A 20,597-nucleotide genomic window follows, 5' to 3' on the forward strand; every position below is an offset into this window, starting at 1 on the left:
TCTACTGCCCTCGCCCACCTTAGAAGATAATGTCCCATCACAAACACACACACACACACACACACACACACACACACACACACGCACAAGCATGCACGCACCTTCTTAATTGTGTCCAGCATGGATCTCCCTCCATTCCATGGCTTGGTAGATTTCCTTATGCAGTTAAGGCTTGCCATGCTGTGCCACTTCCGGTCCTCCAACTTCCTGTGAAAGGCGTTGGCCAGCATCAGAACACTGTCATACAGGTAGAGATTGGAGATCTGCAAGGACAAAGGTAATGAAATTCCCTCCATTGGTGCATTCCATAGAAAGGGGTAAAAAGAAATTGAAGGCTGGAGTGATATGGGAAGCAACACTATCTTCTCCTTCAGTTCTGTGGGCTTTGTGAGCCCACAGCTTCCTGGTGTTCTTTCAACAGGCCAACCCAAATGGTGGTTATGAGCAGAAGACCCAATCTGCCTCAGGAATAGGCATGGGATATGGATCCACAATCAACAAAGAGAACCAATGTGATCAGCACCATGATTGAGGCCTGTAAGCAGGTAAAGTACCTATTCAGGTGAAAGGATGGAGCAGGAAGAGAAGGATACACACAGTTAAGGGAAGCATAACAGGTATGAAGGATCAAGACCTCCAGCAGGACCTTAGTCGCCACTAAAACTTTCTGTAGAAGACCAGATAGTAAAGGCTTTAGGCTTTGAGGGCCTAACAGTCTCTTTTACTCTCTTTTACTTACTAGTCAACCCTACTGTTAAAACATGAAAGCAAGTGATACCCAAAAAATGGGTGCAGCCATGTACCACTAAAACATTGATCAAAAGAGACAGTGTGCTAGATTCATCACATAGGCCATGGTTGACTGATTTCTTGGTTCAACATGATGATGCCGGGCCGGGCATGGTGGCACACACCTTTAATCCCAGCACTTGGGAGGCAGAGGCAGGTGGATCTCTGTGAGTTCAAGGCCAGCCTGGTCTACATAGTGAGTTCCAGGATAGCTGGGGCTACAGGGAGACCCTGTTTCAAAAAGACCAAAAAAAAAAAAATAGATGGTGCCAACAGTATGCTCATGAAGAGACAAGATCAAGGGGCAAAAGGTAGCCATTCAAAGCCACAAGACATGCTAAGAAGGAACTACAGAGAAGACTCAGGGAGACAGAGACCAGAAATCTGGTAATTAGACCTGGACCTAAGAAAGACCACTCTGGTCATTGATGGGCCCAGAGTTAATGGTGGCCAGGGTGGCCAAGCAGCAGTGATGAAGTCATCATGCCATCCAGGACACATCTGGGATTTGGAAACTGGTTGGCTTTCTTCAGCAAAGTGAAGACACACACAGTTCCATCTCAGAATTTGTGAAAATAACATCGTGAATGAGAGGCTGGAATGCCACTGTGAAGTGGTATTGATGTAATGGGGCAACCTGCCTGTGAAATCCATGATAGGATGCTTTGACTCACCCTTCTATCTGGTAATAAAGGCTGGTCTGGATGAACACGAAAGACAGAAGTCACAGTCTGAAGCAATCTGAAGGATCCTGCTATGGAAGAAAGCAGCCAGGTTCTCAAGATGTCTCCCTCATAGGACAACACTCTCCAAGAGGGTATCAAATCACAAAGCAGACAAGGATAATGGAAGGAGGGAGGGAGAGACACAGTCCTCTCAGACAGGCTTGGGGCCCCTCGCTGATAACTTGCTCAAACAACGGTCAGTCAAAGTGGGTCAAGGGGACCAGTCTCTGCATACCTAAGCAGCAAGTAGCCTGCTAAAAATACTTCAGAACAACATCACTGGATAGAAATAGGAGACTATGTTGGCTTCACAGGACTCCTGGGAAGATCAAATAGGTTCCTTGGGTTGCAGGAAAAACCCCTGCTACCCCAACCTCATCACCCACCCTTCCCTAAGTTCCCCTGCACTCCATGCCTTATTTTTTTGGCTATACTTTTCACTCACCCTAATCCAGATGTCCCAGAAGCAGAGTCCTAAATAAAAACTTGGGCAGGAATTGTCCCCCACAACTGAAGCTGAAGTTAGAAGTGGGCTAACAAGGAGATATGGAACATCAAAAGCATCTGCTACATTAGGCCTTTCCACAAGCTCAGACTTCAGGGCCATTTATGCCATGACACATACAAGTAGAACTGATCACTTCCTCTGCAGGTATGCCTCTATCCCAGCCAATGATGATGAGACCAATCCTATCTGCCACCGCCCTGTGTCCTTGCTGTGATCCCCATGGACTCCATGCTATAAGAGTGAGAGCTGGATGGGTAATAGATACTACAGAAATGACAGGAATGTGCCTATCTGACTAACCATTGCTGACCAAAACAAGGGTCCCAGACTAAAGGAAAGGTGCACATCAAGGGCAGGGCTGGCTTTCTTCACGGACCTGAAGCACACAGATTCTGATCTAACATCAGAGAATGTTGTGAATGTTCCCACCACTAGGAACCTACCTCTGTGCCACAAGGGATGTGATATCAGAACTATGTCACCAGGCTTTCAAACCTGGAGCTCTATTTTCTTTTTTTTAATATTTTATTTGTTATTTTTATTTTATGGGTATGAGTGTGTTGCCTGCGTGTATACAGGTGCACCCATATCGTGCAATGCCTGCGAAAGTCAGAAGAAGGTGGAGATCCCCTGGAACTGGAGTTACAGATGGGTGTTAGCTGCAATGTGGGTGCTGGGAACTGACCTGGGTCTTCTGAAAGAAGTGCTCTTAACCACCGAATCATCTTTCCAGTTCCCTATACATCCTTAATAAGAAAGGCTAACCTAGACATATTCCTGCCAACAGCCCAGCTTTCAGGAACACCTCCCCCCCAGTTGTTTTGATATGTCTTTGGCCCTCTGGAATATAAACCTGCAGTGGAGATGTTGTTATAAGGAACTATGCCATTTAATACACTGGTAAGAGGTTTGAGGTTTGGGTTTTTCCTTTTCTTTTTTCTAAAAGTATGAGAGAGGCTGAGAGTCCTTGATGATGTGAAGATTTCTCAAGACATTCATGGAACTCCCAGCTACCTACTCATGGTGCTATTGAGTCAGCTAGGACCCGCTGACCCATGCCCACACCTGTGTATACACTCCCACTCAAAGCAGAGTCTACAGGGCTGCATCAGCTTAGCCCCAGACAGGCACTCAATAGAATTCCCTCCTCCCCTCCCCACAGCACTTTTAATCACAATGAATTAAAGTACTCAACAAACCTGTGAATGCAGAGAGGTCTTCACTGAAGAGAAAAAGGCAGACTATGACTCAGAAAGGCCAAAGAAAGCCCTCAGTCCTCCCACAAGTATGTCTGCTTGGAAGGCTGAATGCATTCCAGTTCAAAGGAACAGACTTGAGCAATGTTCTTTTCCAGGCATGAGTAGGCCTTCCTACCACCCCCACATCACCCTGGGTGCACACTTTTCCATAACATTCTACATGGTGTCAGTTCATAAATGGTTTTTACCTCATCAAACTCTCAGCTTTTTAAGTGCTAATCTCCAGAGCCAATCACAAACCAAGGCACATGACTGTTACTTAATGAATGTTTGGTTGATGAATGTATAATGGACACACATAGGCATGAATGGAAAGTTAGTTAAATGTGTATATAGATGAGTGAGTGGATGGATGGATGGATGGATGGATGGATGGATGGATGGATGGATGGATGGATGGGTGAGTGGGTGGATAAGTGGATGGGTGGGTTGATGATTGAGTAAATGGGTGGGTAGGTAGGTGGATGGGTAGATAATGGATAATAAGCAGATGAATGGATGTATGAAATGATGGACAGACAAATGGTTAGATAGATGTTAGATAAGTGGAGTGAGTGGTAGATGGATGGATAGATTAATGAATGGATGATGTGGGAGGGAGGGATGGGAGTAGGTAGGTAGGTTGGTGAGTGGATTGGCTAGTGACTAAATGGGTGGGTCTTTTATTAAGAATGTACATTCTAATCATGTTTCACCTAAAAAGAAAATATAGCAAAAAGTCAGAAGAAAAAGATTCACTGCTTCCAACTTGGGTTTGTGAGGGAACCTCCTTCATTTGTTCCTCATTCGTAGCCTACTGAAAATGGCTTCTTGACCCTCCCTTGTTGCTGTTTGTAACTCGTGCTTGCTCCTTCTCCTGGCCAAATGTCTCAGTATTTTGCCCATGTTTGGACAGAAATTACCACTCCAAAATTGACCTATACATCTGATAGGAATAAGAGTCGCAGTCAGAAGGAAAGCAACCAACCACAGCAAACCAGATTGACCATTATTATAGTCAATAAGGAGTGGGAGCTGACTAGTAGGAATCATCACAGCAGCCACACCAGTCAAGCAATGGGGATGTTTAAGTATGTTCGTATGTAGAGAGTGTTATGGGGGCTGGGTAGGGGTATTTGTAAAGGGCTTATTTAGATAAGGGTCTCTTTTGGCAGAAGGACTTGTTTGCAAAATAGGAATCATTTTATGGATAGGTATGGTATGTTCCAGGGTGATATTTCAAAACAGTAGCTATCAACACTCTGATAAGGCCTGTTAGGTGGGGGTCAGAGGGTGGTTTGTAACCAGCCAGGCATGGGGAGGTTATGAAATATCACCACCTACTCTCCAATCTCAGCATACCCATTTTAGGTGATCTGCTTTATCAGACCTCAGTGATGGTTTCTTGGTGGGGATACAGAAGGTATTGAAGGCTCCGACTTCTGTTTTCTAGAGAAGTGGCTTGTAGAGAACAGTAAGAGCAGACAGTAGAAAGGCAGCCTAATCCCAGGGCTCTCACCAGATTCTGAGAAATCAAAAGAAGGCTCTCCTCAAGACAGGTGGGTAGTATCTATGTCAATGCTGCATATGCTAAGCCCTGGAGTCAGGAGGAAAGGTCTGGAAGAGATTCTCCCAGCTACATGGACACTCACTCATAGGACCAACTGTTCTGGCTTGAGCTACAGGCCACAAAACAGAGAATAGAGGGGTGATAGCTTGAAGGAGTCCATGCATCCCTCCTTCCCTCCTTCCCATCAGAGGTAAGGCACTGCACTAACTTCATCAGTAAGGGGAACACCAGCAGGGCAGACACTGTACTTGGCAAACCGTCATTCCCATGCATGGAGGAGCCCAGAGCTCGGTCTGATCTAGGAGTACTGTAGCACAAAGTGACAGGAAGGGTAAATTTGAGAATCAAAAGAAAAGTCACAGCATCAAGGACACAGCAGAGGAGAACCAGTTGCTAAACAAAAGACCTAGAAGCAGGTCAGAGAGACCACAGAGAGTGCAATCAGGAACAGGAAAAAGACAGCAAGGTCCCTACGACCTTTCTAGGTACCTCATCCTCTGTTCTCAATGAGGAAGGAAGTTACTGGGGGACTGGATGGTTCATATTTCCCCTCTAGAGATACATACCATGTTCCTCTCCCACTATATGTATTACAGCTCTCATGCACTGTGTGTACAGCTTAAAGGGATCCTTCTGCTGACAGGATCAATTAGCAGTTTAGACGCTTCCCAATCTGGGATGGGTTTGCTCACTGCCTGACCCTCCGCCTGTAGACACACGTCTACAGAAATACATGAATACAGCTGACACTCAATAAATATTCACACAACAGGTAAATTAAATCTCCACTCGCACTCACTCCCTAAATGCCATGGAACACATCATTTGATGCTATTAGATTTATCTTGATGACAATAAAGTACAATATGATCTGGACCCCAGGAGAGGTGCCATGTGACATCCCTGATTTACTCCTCTGAGAAATGCAGATGGTAATAGCCCTGTGTGCAAAGGCTGTTCTCATAAGTTCTTTACATGCATTTTACATTCTTAGAAGAAGTATAGACAGAAAGAAATAGAAGAAGCAAAGGAAGCCCTGGGCAGGCTCCTGATTTCATGTGAATTAGCTGAGGGTGTGTCTAGGGGTAGCTCCAGCAGCAGGGACCTAGCAGGGGTCTGGGACACAGGTCATGGGGACAGGAACACACAAAAATTAACTTGTGTCTGCTAACACAGTCCTCTTCCCCAAGACTCCCTGACCTTATAGCCTGTCATGGCACAGAGGGGTTATATCTGACTTCTACAGTTTATGGGGCAGAAGACTGAGAGAAGTTTGACTCTGGCTGTTATCTCCATCTGCATCTGCTCACCTGGCCACAGGTGAGTCCATGGCTTCCTCTTGTTAGTATAGTCATGGCTGCAACAGTCCTAAGGCCTGAGCCAGATTTTTCAGGGCTACATGCACTGAGCTCTTGTAGGGCTATCCTCTGGGGTAAAGGCCACTTCTCTACCCCTGATATTCTATACATGAACCAATAAGGGAAGGTCTAGAGCATATGGGTAGAGATGGAGGGCTCTATAGTTTTCTGAGCTAGGTTCTTAGGAGGTGAACAGCACAGCACACATCCCCACTGCATGGATGGCTCAGCCATGGGAGCTAAGCTACAGCACTAAGACCTTGCGATGAGAACATCACAGGTGTGGGGGCTTGGGGAAGGCAGGCAGGATATGGCTTAGCAAGGGTTAGCAGAAGGCCAACACCTGCGGAAGGCACCATGCTCTGTACTCTGCCACTCAGGCTCAGCTCCTGCCTGGGCTCAAGGGGGTACAGTCTTGAGCAAGATTCCTTGACGTCCTATCTAAAATGCTCAATACTCCCCACTGCTGCAGTGTGGCTCAGGCACCTTCATTCTCCCTCAGTAGATGGTTAGTCACCTTCTCTCAGCCTCAGGCCTTCGCTTTCCACCCCGCACAGTTGTTTCTGGACACACATCATATCACATAGCATGCCCAAGGATAATGCCCTGGTGGCTTCCCTCCTCCCATTTCACCCCTTGCCTCAGGCATTGATCTCCCTACTAAGAACATATTACAAAGTTCCTAATTCTAAGATGTTTGTGAGAACAGAGAGACAGAGAGAGAACATTTGTGAGATGTCTAACATAAGCACTGGCACTCAGTGCTTAAATAGGTGTTCTCTGAATTACAGAAAGTCAAATGGATATTCTTAAACATGTCCTTAGAACCTATAATGATGTGAAGGTATTTTCACAGAAGAGGCTTCTTCTTGGGAGATGAGTGACGATGTACAGAGGCCACAGTGGAGGAAGCTCTGTGTATGTATCTTCCAGCCTCATCTCCTGTCACAATCCAAGGCTGTGTGTTTCCATGAGATGTGAGATAAGGCAGAAATTTTGACTTCAGTTACCCACGCAGGAACTGATCCAAACCGAAAAGGTAGAATACAGTTCTGGGCAGCAAAGTGAACTCAGCCATGATAGCTAAGGTGGCCACAACTCTACAACGCTTGTTTTTTATTTTTTTATTTTTATTATTTTGTCTTTTTGAGACAGGGTCTCCTTTCAGCCCCAGCTGGCCTGGCACTTGCTATGTAGACCAGGCTAGCCTTGAACTCACAGAGATCTGCCTGCCTCTGCCTCCCAAGTGCTGGAACTAAAGCAGGGGCCACCGGAGAATTAGAGACCAATTTCATGAAGTCAACTGGGGCCCAAGGATGGAAAACTAGATCCTGAGAGTTAGCTCCTGAATTCCCAATACATTAGTAGCTAGATTTAATTTAAGGACATACCTATATCAGCAGGAACAAAGCCCACTAGTAAGATTGTTATATTGATCTTCATGAGAAAATAAAAATGTACTTAAGAGTCAAGACCTAAAGGGAAAAATAGAGGGAAAAGAAGGAGTCAGCTAGATGGGGCGAGAATTGAGCAGTGGGGCAGAAGGGGCTGTGTTTGGGAATACTGATTCATGAGTAGGGGAGGACTAACGCTGGAGAACCTACTCCGCCCTAGCCAATGCAACACCAGCTAAGACCCCAAGGCTGTCTAAGGTCAAACTGCTATCACAGAATATCACAAACTGGGTGGCTTTTAAGCAACAACATTTTCAGAGGCTGGAAATCTAGGATCAAGGAGCTGGCAGATTCGATGTCTCTGAAATGCCTATTTCCTGGTTCATAGGTAGTATCTTCCTGTTGTGTCCTGATTCTGAAGTGGAAAACCCATCTCTTCAGCCCCTTATAGAAGACTCTAGTCCTATTCATGACAGTTCTACCCTCACAAACAAATAAGCTACCAATGGTTTTGCCTCCAAAGCATCACCTCAGGGATTAGGTTTCAACATATGAATTCTGAGGGGACACAATCATTCAAACCACAACAGGCGACTTATGCAGGCATGGATTTGTCATCCTGTTGGAACCAGGAGGGGGATTCCTACCAGGGCATGAACAAGGCAGGATAGAACCGTGAGTGTCCAGGCCTATCTGGATGCCAACAGGCTAAGCCCTCTGTCACCTCCATTATCTGGGAAGGGGGAGGCTTGGGCAGGTCAGGAGAATATGCCTATCACACAATGCAGCCAGACTGTCTGCCTCCCCAGTACCAGTATTTGTCTTCCCCTTAGTAAATCTGTGACTCCAGTCAAGACTTATTGGGGTGCTCCAGCTGTGTCTCCATTATGCTCCAGGGGCCCAGGGATGGTTGCACACAGCATTATCAGGATAAGAATAATTCTTAAAGGCAAAGGAAGATGAATGGCAGGCCAAGGTCAGAGCCACACAGGCCAGTAAAAATCTCTCACCAGACCATTATCCTTACAACCCAGAGCTGGAAATGCAGGAAGATGTTCATTAAGAAAGGCTGCATTTCCTCAGGCTTCTAGAGAGCCCAGTATACTCTTCTCTCTATCATTAATCAAGCAAAATGGGCTGTTCAGGGAGACATCATAGAGACAAACAGCAGACACTGACCTCTGACCACATCCGCAGACAGGCTCTGGTTGGCCAGCAATGTCAGATGAGCAGTGGACAGAGGGTCCAGCTGGGAGGACAATTTGATGTCCAGATGCCCCAGCATGAGGAATTCATCCCCAAGCGAGTTTTCTGTGCCAAACTACTGCTAGCCCACCTGTCCCGAGAGGGGGCACTACAGCCAAGCTAAAGGATGAAGCAGATGGTGGCAGAGGGCAAAGGGGATGTAAAGGGCTCTGCTTACCACTGAATCAGAAGGCGGGCTATGGAGGGTGTGGAAGAGCATCTGTCTACACACAAGAGATCCTGGCTTCAAATGCACATGTAATGACCTACAGCCAGAATAGCAATGAACAATACCCATAGAGGCCACCTGTGTACCTGTATCTGACAAAGGCTTCTACACTGTCCTTGTCAAATCACCAATCTGGGACTTTAGAGTTAAGTAATGCACAAGAAATGACATGAAACTCAATGTAGCTAGTGACAGGGGCTCAGGTAATGCTCCAGAGGAAAGGCTTCTCTGGCCAGGCTGACAAAAAAAAAAAAAAAAAACCTATCCCCACAGAAAAGCAAAGGAAACTCGAAGGAAATGGATGTGCACATTGGTGATGTGCTTTTACAGATTGATGACAGGAAAGAGGGGTGATTTCATCCAGCCATTCAACAATATTTAAATGCAGAAAGAAGCAAAATTTCAACCTGAGAGAGCATTTTATGACAATACCACATTCGGCCCATAGCTTAGACCAGTCTCCACAGTGGCCAGATACTGTCCGTATCATTTGCCCATCACTCTTTGGAAATACATTTGAATAAATGGAGTGGCAATGTGATAATGCTTCTGTTACTTCAATTACGGGCCTGAAGTCACTGGGAGATGCAGTTCCAAAGACAGAGTACAATGCTAAGTCTCCTCCGAATAAGGTTGTCTGGGAAATTTCAGCGAATTCTCAGGGTTCTCAGGGACTGGTTATCACTTTTATTGCTGGCTGAGTCAGATAAGCCCTAAACTAACTTGTTGAGAACACGAAATATGAGAAACACCCAAATCAGACAGTGCTTCTAAGGGAATAAACAACAGCACCACGCAGTCAAATGCAATGCTTTTGAGAAGCTGCTCGATTAGGTAGTTTTCTTCCAAGAGACTTTCTTTCTACTAAACAGCAAGCAGATTGACTCACTGTGATAGTACTTGGCTGGTTTCATAAAACACAAAGCATTGACCACAGGGCTAATAGAGAAAGACAGAGTTTCTGAGACAAGTTCACATCATTGGAGAAGCCAGAAGATGGATGACCTTGAAAACATGCCCTGTTCTTTGGTGATCCGTGGAGTCTCCTGAACCAGGATCATGCCAAGGGCAGCCATCTGGAGAAGAAACTGAGATGGACTAGAGAGTTCTGTTTCCAGGAGGATTTTCATTAATTTTATCATGACAAAGTTAATAATCCATGACAGCCATTTTTTTCTTGAGTTGGTTGTTCTAAGCGTGTTAGACACTTTTCTATAAATCTCACAGCTAGAGGCTAGTAGAAATTAGTCTGCCTTCTACACTGTCATTAGGAAAAAAAAGTGGTAATAGTTTCTTGGGAAACTTGAAGGGAATAGCTTGTAAATGAGATGAATCTACAAGCTTTCCAAGTGTTGGACAGAGGAGTAAATAAATCCACTCTTCCCTCCCATGATAGCCCCTCAGAAGGATGCAGATGAGACAAATGGAGAGAGATTTTTTTTAATACAGCTCTTTACTCATCTCTATATAAAGAGGCTTCTAGAGACGATTTAACTTGGATATCAAGAACTACATTGTTAAGATATACATCCCATACATCCTTATTGAGGGTCCTCGATGAACAGGGATTTTTATGAAGAGCTAAATGGATGTAAAAATATGACCTGCCCTCTGCCAACAAGGCAGCTATGACTGAGTACCTGCATGAGTGATGCCGGCAGTGAGAGGGCAGGAAGCCTGTAACTCAGGGCTGGGAGGATGGCAATTGTTCTCCTACACAAGGTAATGTTTTAAGAAATAAGCCTAAGAAGACAAATAGACACACTACATCTTGCACATATACGTGTGTGTGTGTGTGTGTGTGTGTGTGTGTGTGAGTGATAACTCTCAAGGGTAGGAATTATTCCAATCCTGAATTGACAGTGCAGAAAACTGACACACAGATTGAGAAATGCATTAAGTAAATACTAGCTAGGATTTGCATCAGGCAGTCTGGCTCCTGTGATCATGATGATGACTTTGATAATGGTGGTGGTGGTGATGGTGGTGGTGATATTGAAGATGCCATTGCTAGTACCAGCTCTCTATAGTTTTGATCTTTAGTTTTGTTCTTTATATGGTACCTGGGTCTTAGCAAGAATAAAGAAAGGTAGGTGGCCCCAGGGCTCTGAAGTACGTGGATCAGATGCCAATGATTGGATTTCCCTTCAGTCCCTCGGAGTCGCCCCCCCGAGCCCCCCAGTGAGCAGACCCTTTGCATCTAGCAAGTTTCATATGCTGGAAAGAGTCATCATAAACTTTGATAAGAAGAACTGGCCTCTCTCCTCTGCCCCATTCTGTGCTGCCCACTTTGGGGCAATGGGAAGTGACCCCTCCTTTGTAGTAGACTGAGGCAGCTTAACTTAATAAGAACTGAAAATGTGGCTGGAGAGATGGCTCAGTGGTTAAGAGCATTGGCTGCTCTTGCAGAGGACCCAGGTTTGATTCCCATCACCCATACTGTGGCTAACAACTGTCTGTAACTCCAGTTCCAGGAGAATCTGACACCCTCTTCTGACCTCTGTGGACATTGCACAACACAGGTACACCTACCTACATGCAGGCAATACACTCATACACATAAAATAAAAATAATAAATTTTTTTTTTCAAAAAGAACTGAAAATGGATAAAGGGACAGAAGGTAGGACAGGGGCAAGGATGGCATGGATTTGGAGAGGAACAAAAATCTATCAAGGGTAAGAAAGTCCGAAAGATCATCCAGGGATGAAGAGTCATGGGCTCTGGCCCATGCAGAACAAAGAGAACTGCCTCTCCTCCCCTAAGCAGGGTTAACCACACTGCCTGGCCCTTTGTCTAACTCTGCACACATCCACATGGAGTTCCAGTAAAAGGAACTCACGACCATTTTCATCTCATCCATATTCCAAGAAAAAAGGAAGGCAGAACAGTTAGCATCAAAAAACATAAAATTGGGTCTGGAGAGATGGCTGAGCAGTCAAGGGCACTGGCTGCAAAGGTAAGACCCTATTGCTGAAGACAGGACATACTTCAGACACAGGACTTGGAGTGATAGAGCTGGAACTGACCTGAATGCCTCCTCCCTGAAGACTAGCTCTCATAGTTCCAGAGGATACTATGTAAGCTGCTAAGGGAGAAAATGAATCAATGATCCAACCCCAGTTGTAAAGCCTAATAATCACAACAATGACAAGTACTGCAAACTATCTCCCCATTGGTGCAATAGTGGCACCTTTATCTTGGGGATGATCAACAGTTCTCTAACTGGATTTAAAGCCCACTCAATGGGAGGGAACACATGTGTGGTACTGTAAAAAGACTAAATACACATGGCTGGTGAGGTTATAGATCCTAGAGAAAACCCTATGTCTGTCATATCCCTAGATAAATGTAATTTCTTACTGTATGCTAAATACGTATCTTTTTACTCACAGACAATATACCTGACATCACTCATCAAAGAAGCTTCTTTTTAAAACAGATGAAAACTATTACAGAGTTCCACAACTGGTCAAACACCTAAGATAAGTTTCTGTGAAATGCCCAGCCCTAAATGACACATCTACAATGGAACCTCTACACCTAATACTCACGAAACATAGCAGAACAGGGGCAGAGACAACACTAATGCATCACTCAACTCTTACCAGTGAAGCTTCCCCACTCAACAGAGGGCAATTAACATAGAAAGCCACAACTGGCCAAAATGTAGAGAATAAGAGACTCATGAGTGTGTGTCCCTGGATAAGACTCTTATAATAAACTTCAAATACTAAGGGCACAGGAACCATGTGAAGAAAGATTGTAAGAGCCAGGATTGGTAGATGTCCAAAGGAAACAGTTTTCTAAGTGGCTGGGACCTTGTTCATATGAACTAACAGCAATGGTGACAGCATGTACAAGACCCGTGCAAACACAAACCAGACAAAAACCCAGCATAGATCTTGAGAAATGGGTAAGAAGTCCCAACCTTAACTGAGGAACTACTGGCTCAATCATTTCTGGGTGAGGGAGAGTTGGTCCTCTTTAAGGGAGTAAGGCTAGACAGGTTGACCAGGCTCCAGCAGATGAACTCCATGGACACAAACTTGACTCCATAGGCCCTAATACACATGACAGAATGCATGAAATCTAATGGGGGGCTATAAGGGTTGCAGATGGGGTGGGAGGATACAAATATTATTAAGATATAGTATATGAAATGCACAAAAATTCAATGACAATAAATATTGAAGAAAGAAACACTGGCTGCCCTTGCAGATGGCCAGAATATGGGTCCCAGGACCCACATGGAAGCTAGCAACCATCCATAACTCCAGTTCCAGGGGATCCGATGCCCTCTTCTGGCCTCTGTGGGCATTGCTCGACATGGGTGCACTTAGACATACATGCAGGCAAGCACTCATACACATAAAAATAAAATCAAATAATATTTTGAAATATAAAATTGTATCATAGGCCTTTCTATCCCATGAGCCAAGACCTTTCTTGTCCATGCTCCTCTCTCTTAACCAGTTCTTTACCACCTCAGAAAAACCCTAGGTATTTCATCATGCCCATTTACCCAATGTGCTCCCTGGTGCAGTGGACACCAACGGATGGAAGGAACTCCAGCTAAAATCAATGTTAGTTATATTTCCCACCCACTAAGAACATGTTTCCCATGTACAATGACATGTTTTCTCATCCATCTGCCAACAAAAAATTATACAGTGGATTCAATGCTTTGCAAATTGCATCTACAAGGCTACCCAGATCCCCATGGTCCTCTTCCCAAAATGCAAGACCTCTGATACAGTGACACCAAGATGTTCTGAGTGGGCTGATATTCACAGGGAACATACAGCCCATGAATTTCTGACTCCCCTTTCTCACATCTGGCTGGGTGAAGAAAGTGGGATTAATTTCAAATGCTGAATGGTGATCATACCCCCTGTACACACTTGTAGGTAATTTCCACAAACCCAGTAGAAGAAGACATTAGCTTCTGTTTTGTGGCCCCCATTAAACACCAGAAACAGTTTTCTTGTACACAACATTCCAAATAATTGCCTGTACTTGGGGAAGGCTATGGGTACTCTCCACATTGTGTCCCTATTGTTCTCACATATCCAGACAGAAAACCACCTGTACCACGGGTAAGAATGTTCCTATCCTATGCCAAGGCAACGAGACAGATGGATAAAGATCATGCACATATGCCAAGACAGTAGCTGAAAGATTAACATAAACACTTTACAACTCTCATGGAAAGGTATGGATCAGGTGGTCCTGCTCTCTGGCCCCTGTGCTCAGTGGAGATCCAGCAGGTTCCTGGCCAGCCTAGCCTCATCAATTAGCAAATGTGCCCAGGGGTGGTGGTAAGTGTTTTACAAGTACAATGTCTGTATTACTGACTTCTTACAAGGAAGGGCTCAAAGGAAGTCTTCCATGCCTAGCATGGTCACAAGCCAATCAGCATAGAAGCCTAAAAGAGAACAATCTTTCCCACTTTGAGCATGTAACTTTTAAATAACAGAGGGATCCTGTGAGCTAACAGGCCCAGCCTGCTGAAACCAGGCATAATTGCCTGCTAATGCCACTAAGAGACACTGCCCAGTGGACTGATTTCCATTTCAGCAAATGATAGCATTTTACTCATTAAATTGGGTGAGTAACAGTACTCAGATGGAGCTCAGGAGTCTGCAACATGTCTCCTGTGTCAGGTCAATAGTGTGGTGAGAGTGTCGTGTGGAGAAGACACTGAGCACTGACCTGTAGCATCTGGAGGTAGCCTTCCTGTGGGTCACAGAGAAGAGAGGAGATGCGGTGGTTATTCCTCATACATTTCTGGTTGTCTTTTGCAGATGGGAAGATTTGCCGGACCACGGTCATCCTGCCAAGGGCACTGTGGACCAGATCCAGGATCTCAGGGTCACTGATTTCCTGAAGAAATAACCAGATCCATGTTTACATCTTCATGAAAAAAAGCTCACCAGTAGGCATCCAGGTCAAAAGCCCAAACATCCAAAGCTGAGGTCAAAGGATGGAGCCAAGGTTATATAAACAATACTTACCATCCTTTAGTTACAAACAGTATTATTTAACATTTTCCATGAAAATTTTCTAGGAAAATATTTTTGCCACTAACCCACTGATGTACTGGTTTCCACAGGGCTAAGTTTTGGGGGAATGGATGCTGCCATGTGTCATAGTAAACATTAGCATAGGCTAAGTATGCTATTGGAAATCAGCTACCTGACTCAGGCAGGAAAAGTTATGTTTCCTTGATATCAAAAGTCAACCAGTTTCCTGGGATTCTTCAATAATTAGACTGTTTTTATGAAAATATTTTCATACAAAGTTTGTAAATATATCCTTTCATTCATTCCATAAAATTCACCCAACATTCCCTCTGAGGTTTGGTCTGTAGTAAGCACCAGGGATACAGTAGAGGCCAAATATAGTCCTTTATCAAGAAGTACACTGAATATACCAGGGGTCAAGGACATCCATGGTGTTTCCCATGCTAGATCAAGGGTACACTAGGCTCTTTATGTGTATTCATTCAATTATTACCCCAAACAACCCTCAGATGCTATGAAGTATTCTAATTATTATGTCATTTCACCCTCAAGCACAGAAATTCAAAAAAGAGCCGCCTACAGGGAATGTTTTTCAGGAAGCAGTGTCTATGAGAAATGAGCCTTAAACTGAGCTTAAGAATGAACCTGTTAGGAAGAGTAATTGTATGCATTGGGGGCAGGGTGTATTCAAGAAGCTGGTAGTACTGCAGATACTGAAGACAGCCGCTGAACTCAGTTCTGGTAGAAGAATCAGGGGAGGAGAGGCAGATAGGGAAGTAGAGGTTCAGTCCATCCCACTTCAAACAAACAACAAAGAAAATACTTGCACCCAGGCCGTAAGGAACCTTGAAAGGTTTTAGATGTAAACATGCTATAATCAGAATGATATATTTTAGAATCTCTGGATGCTGTATGGCTTAAGGATTGTATGGGAAACAGACAGAGGCAGAACGGGCAGAGAGGAGAGTACAAGGCTACATAGCTGAGTCCCAAACAGGACTACAAAGAAATGTAAACACATTCATTCAATGGTCCAACAGTGGGACAGAGGGGCAGTTGGGCTAAGGGCCTCTGAGACTCACTGTCTAAAATATTACTGCACCAGTCCTTGGTTCCAAGCCAACATTTTAACTAAATAGCTATGATTTAAAATCTTTAAATCTCTCCTTGCTGGTGACCTAGAAAGGGAGACCCTGTGACAAAGTAAATGGAGCTAATGAACTAGAAATTAGTGATCAGGATTTCAAAAATCACTTAAATAAGAGCACACCATTTTCAAGGGTAAGATGACCAATGAAGCACTTAGGGCATGCCTTAGGAAGCTGCTGGTCAGTTGAAAGCATTCAATAGATCAGGAAGAGAAGGAAACATGAAAACTCTGATCCTCTGAGCATAATCAGTGGTTCCTATGTATACTGAACTGCAGATATCACACAAAAGTCAAAGTGTAGTTGCATGTTAGATTTAGGCTTACATCATTGAAATTGTATTCTTGATGGATTGGGACCAAGAGACAATCAAAAGTAAATAAACTTGTCATGTCGGACAGTCTCTGAATACAGAGAGCTTCAAGGGGTGGGCAGAGGATCAGAGGAGCCTGGGTATGTGCGCTCAGCTCTGTTCTAGCTGCCCTGGAGAACAGCCCTTCCTAGAACACAGGGTAAAGGATAAGAGAAATCACATCCTAGTCTCAATGGAAGTAATACAAGAAAGATCAACAAGTAGACCTGCTCCTTTTGCCTTAAAGAATGAATATAGAGAATCTGGAGAGAGAATTTCTTATGTATAAAATGTATGATGTCAGTCAAGCATGGTAGCTCATGCATGTAAGTCATCCCTTGGGAGGCTCAGTAAGAAGAATTACTGCAAATTCAAGGATGATTTGGGCTACATAATCAGTTCTAAGCCAGACTGAGCTAGAATGAAAATCTGCCTCAAAATAAATAACTAAATAAAACACCTAAAGAAAGAAGGAAGGGAAGGAGAGGAGAGAAAGAAAGGAAGGAGGGAAGGAGGGAGGGAGGGAGGGAGGGAAGGGTATGATGTCATGAAACACATAACTGGAATTATGCTTGAAGTGGTGAATCAGAGACAAGACAGCTCCAAGGCAAAATGAACATGTCTCACACTATTTGATTTTTCCACACATTCTTGATGGACAAGGCCACTACTGTAGGGGCAACTCCCATTTTACTAGAAACCCTTTTATTAAACTCTCCCATTTCTACTGAAGTGGGATAAGCCAGCAGCACTCAGCTCTCCATGCCACACCCCTAGAAATCTGTTACAGGGTTGAGTACAAGGTGACACAGTACTTTGCATGGCAATCTGCACCTGGGTTGAGTAGCTAAGGTGACAGAACCAGTGGTGGGGACTCAGCACTTGCCACCAGCTGCCCTAATACACAGACTCTTCCTCTTTCAGTCTGCCAACCCCAGACTCCTTGAGGACTTGGCACAGCTCTATGCCAACCTATTAGATTCCATATGTCTTCCTCACAGTGAGGATCGGCTAGAACCTTGTATACCTTTCTGTCTTCCTGGCCCAGTTCTGATCCACTTTCCATGGGTCACAGCACAGTCCTACCCACTAACGCACTCCTACGTCACTTTCTGCTCTTCTGGACGACCCTTTCTGTCCAGTCCAGAGAGATCTGCAGTCAAGACCTGGGAGTCCACATGAACAACTTGATCAATTCTTTGGAGATAATGCAAAAGGTTGTCTCTTTTCCTTGCCCTGTTTTTTAACATAAATGAGCATTCTCCTCTAGCAGCTCCATGCCAGGCTGTCTGTCTGTCCTGCTGGTCCTGCTGGTCCTGCTGGTCCTTCCAGGGCCCTTAAGCACCGTAACAAGTGTGTACACACACGTGCTCACTCTCTGTTCTCCACTTGCGGTGTATCTCGGGATCACTGTGAGAGATCCCAAGCTCTGGACTTCCTAAGGGAACAGAAAGCAATCCAAGTAATGAATTTAAATGAGCAATTTGGAGAACAAACTTTCCCCTTGTCACAATTAAACACTCATTCAAATAGTGCTGCAGATGAACAGAAACATCAGGAAAACGTATGAAGCACTCTGGGGTGTCACTGAACACCATGTTTATGTTTTACTGAACATGAACAACTCCGTTGTTCGTTGGAGTACACAGCCTCAAATTAAAGCCCTGATCTACTTCAAGAACCAAACTCTCTGGATGTTCTATGAGCACTCCAAATAATATCCCAGTCTCACCAACACTTAAAAACCACTGGCTGATCAATAAGTTTGTGAGGTTTCTCCACAGTGATGGGTGCAGCTCTAGTTTAATCATTTTGCAAAGGTATACTCCCATACTATGTGACAATGTCATCCCTGTTCACCCACTGCTGATCAGCATTTGGATGCTTTCCTTGCTTCTGTGAGCGCTTTTCCTACGAACGCCTTGGTGTACTTGTGTAAGCATTCCTCTAGCGTATAGACCTAGGATTATAATATCCTGGTAAAAGAATAGGAGCATATTCAAATTTACCAGGCAGTGTCAATGTTCCAATGAGGTTGCACCAATTTATGAGCAAATGTGGTAAAGGGAGTTTTAGTTCTGTGTCCTTGTCTACATCTAATATATTACATGAATTCCTAATATTCACCAGTTTAGTGTGTATAGATTGAAATATTGCTAGGTTTGATTTTCACTACTTTAATTCTTAATAAATTTGAGTATTTTTCATACATTACTGAATTATTAATGTCTCCTTTCCTATATTTCTAATTTGTTATGTTCCATTTGGGCAAGTCTCTTGCATGTTGATTTACAGTTTTCTTTTTTTTTTTTTTAATTATTCTAAACAGTAAGTCTTTGCCACATGCAACAAATACCTTCTCCAGATTCTGGTATATTTGATAAAACCAGGTTTTAAACTGTCTAAGCTGAGGTGCGCAGAGGCTTCTTTTCTTTATGGTCACTTTGAATAAATAAAGTGTGTCACATACATTTGATGCGCAGTTGCTGGTGTCAAGAATCCATTTTCTTGTCCATTGGGTCAGGAATTTGTCTATCCTTGAATTTTATCAGTATTTTTATTGTATATTTTGAAGACTGGTTATTAGTTTAATACAAGTTTAGAAGTATAGCTTGGAGCTAAGCTGACCCTTTCATCAGTATTTAGACACCCTCTTTATTTCTTAAAATATACCTTGCCTTATAGTTCTGTTTGATATTACTATAATTGTCAGTTTATTGTGGTTAGTAGCCACACTTTTCATCTTTTTGTTCCTTTTTATCTTTATCTGTCTCATGCTTTAGTTGGGATATCTGTAAAGAAAATACACTGAAATCTTTATACCCTTTAACCATATTTGCAATATGTATGGAAATTCTAACCACTTATAAAAATTGTGATTATTTGCATATTCGGATTTATTTTATCACATTACTTATAGTACATATTTTACAATTGGTTTTATTTTTTGAAACTTGGAATGAATTTTTTTTACTATTTTCATTTATTTGTGTTTTGGGAAGTTATATTTTCTGTATTAGCCTTTATTGGTTTTTATATACATTGTAATAAAATATGAAAATGTGAAGCCGTTCAGTATTTTCCTCTCTTCCCCATTTTACCTCCAACCACCACAAGCCCAGGGAATAATGACAACAATGTCTGGCATCTAATTCTGTCTTTGCTTTTGCCCTTCCTGTGCCAACCACTTCCACTGTTTTATAATAGTGCGTATGTAACCACTAGATACGTACACTCTAGTTAGGCATTCCTTTCTAGGCTCTGAGCCTTAACTCTGAGATCACCCTTCTTCTGAAGTATATCACTTCACATTTCCTTTAATGTAAGCTCCTTGGTAATAAACTCAGCAGTTTGAACAATATTCAAAAGTCCAAAAAATCTTTTCTGACATTCAAGACAAACTATAAAATCTAAACACAAGTTACATAATTCCAACATAAAATGACACAGAGTAAATAATCCCATTCAAAAGAGCGAAATGGGCATACAGCAAAGAAAGATCAGCTCAAATGAAGATCAAAACCCAACAGGGAAAACACCACATCCTTCAGGCCCACATCCAATATCCGGGGTTCTTGGTGACATCATCTGGTTGCTAATGGTCTTGGATAGCCTCAGTCTTTTAGTTCTGTCACCTACAGCACATGTATCTCTGTCTTGAGCCTGCTCTACTCCATGCAGACCATGTACTCTGTCCTACTCTACTCCATGCCAACAGTTTTCTTTGGTAGCTGTCCCATGGTCCTGGCCTTTCTAGTGTCTCTAAAAACCTTTATTCATTTGTTATATACATCATATCTGTAAATTGCCACATGCTGTTCAAGCTTATTGAAAGTAGAGTCTGGGAGCAAAGAAGACTTTCTTGTTCCAAACAGCATGTTTACAAGTACCCAAAATTCTCTATCCTTAGGGCATACTGGCCCCCTAGCTCTGTTATTTCTAACAAAGAAATAGGAAAACAAATAGCTAAAGGGGATTAAAATATTGAACCTGTGTAGAGTAACTCTATTACTAAA

At 43.5% G+C, this 20,597-nt stretch overlaps 1 protein-coding gene across 2 annotated transcripts in view; it reads right to left on the reverse strand.

Annotated features, from left to right (window-relative positions):
• Window positions 1–20,597, reverse strand: part of Grid1 (glutamate ionotropic receptor delta type subunit 1) — an 829,150-nt gene that overhangs the window by 279,619 nt on the left and 528,934 nt on the right. For both annotated transcript variants that reach the window (XM_008824432.2, XM_008824433.3), the window contains exons 6-7: window positions 14,771–14,941; window positions 102–263 (exon numbers count right to left, since the gene is read on the reverse strand). In XM_008824432.2, coding sequence (XP_008822654.1) covers window positions 102–263; window positions 14,771–14,941 — 333 coding nt within the window. The remainder of the gene's footprint in view (window positions 1–101; window positions 264–14,770; window positions 14,942–20,597) is intronic.

The sequence above is a fragment of the Nannospalax galili genome, unplaced genomic scaffold (assembly GCF_000622305.1).
Source record: "Nannospalax galili isolate Female #2095 unplaced genomic scaffold, S.galili_v1.0 scaffold409, whole genome shotgun sequence".
In the NCBI taxonomy this organism is placed as follows: Eukaryota; Metazoa; Chordata; class Mammalia; order Rodentia; family Spalacidae; genus Nannospalax; species Nannospalax galili.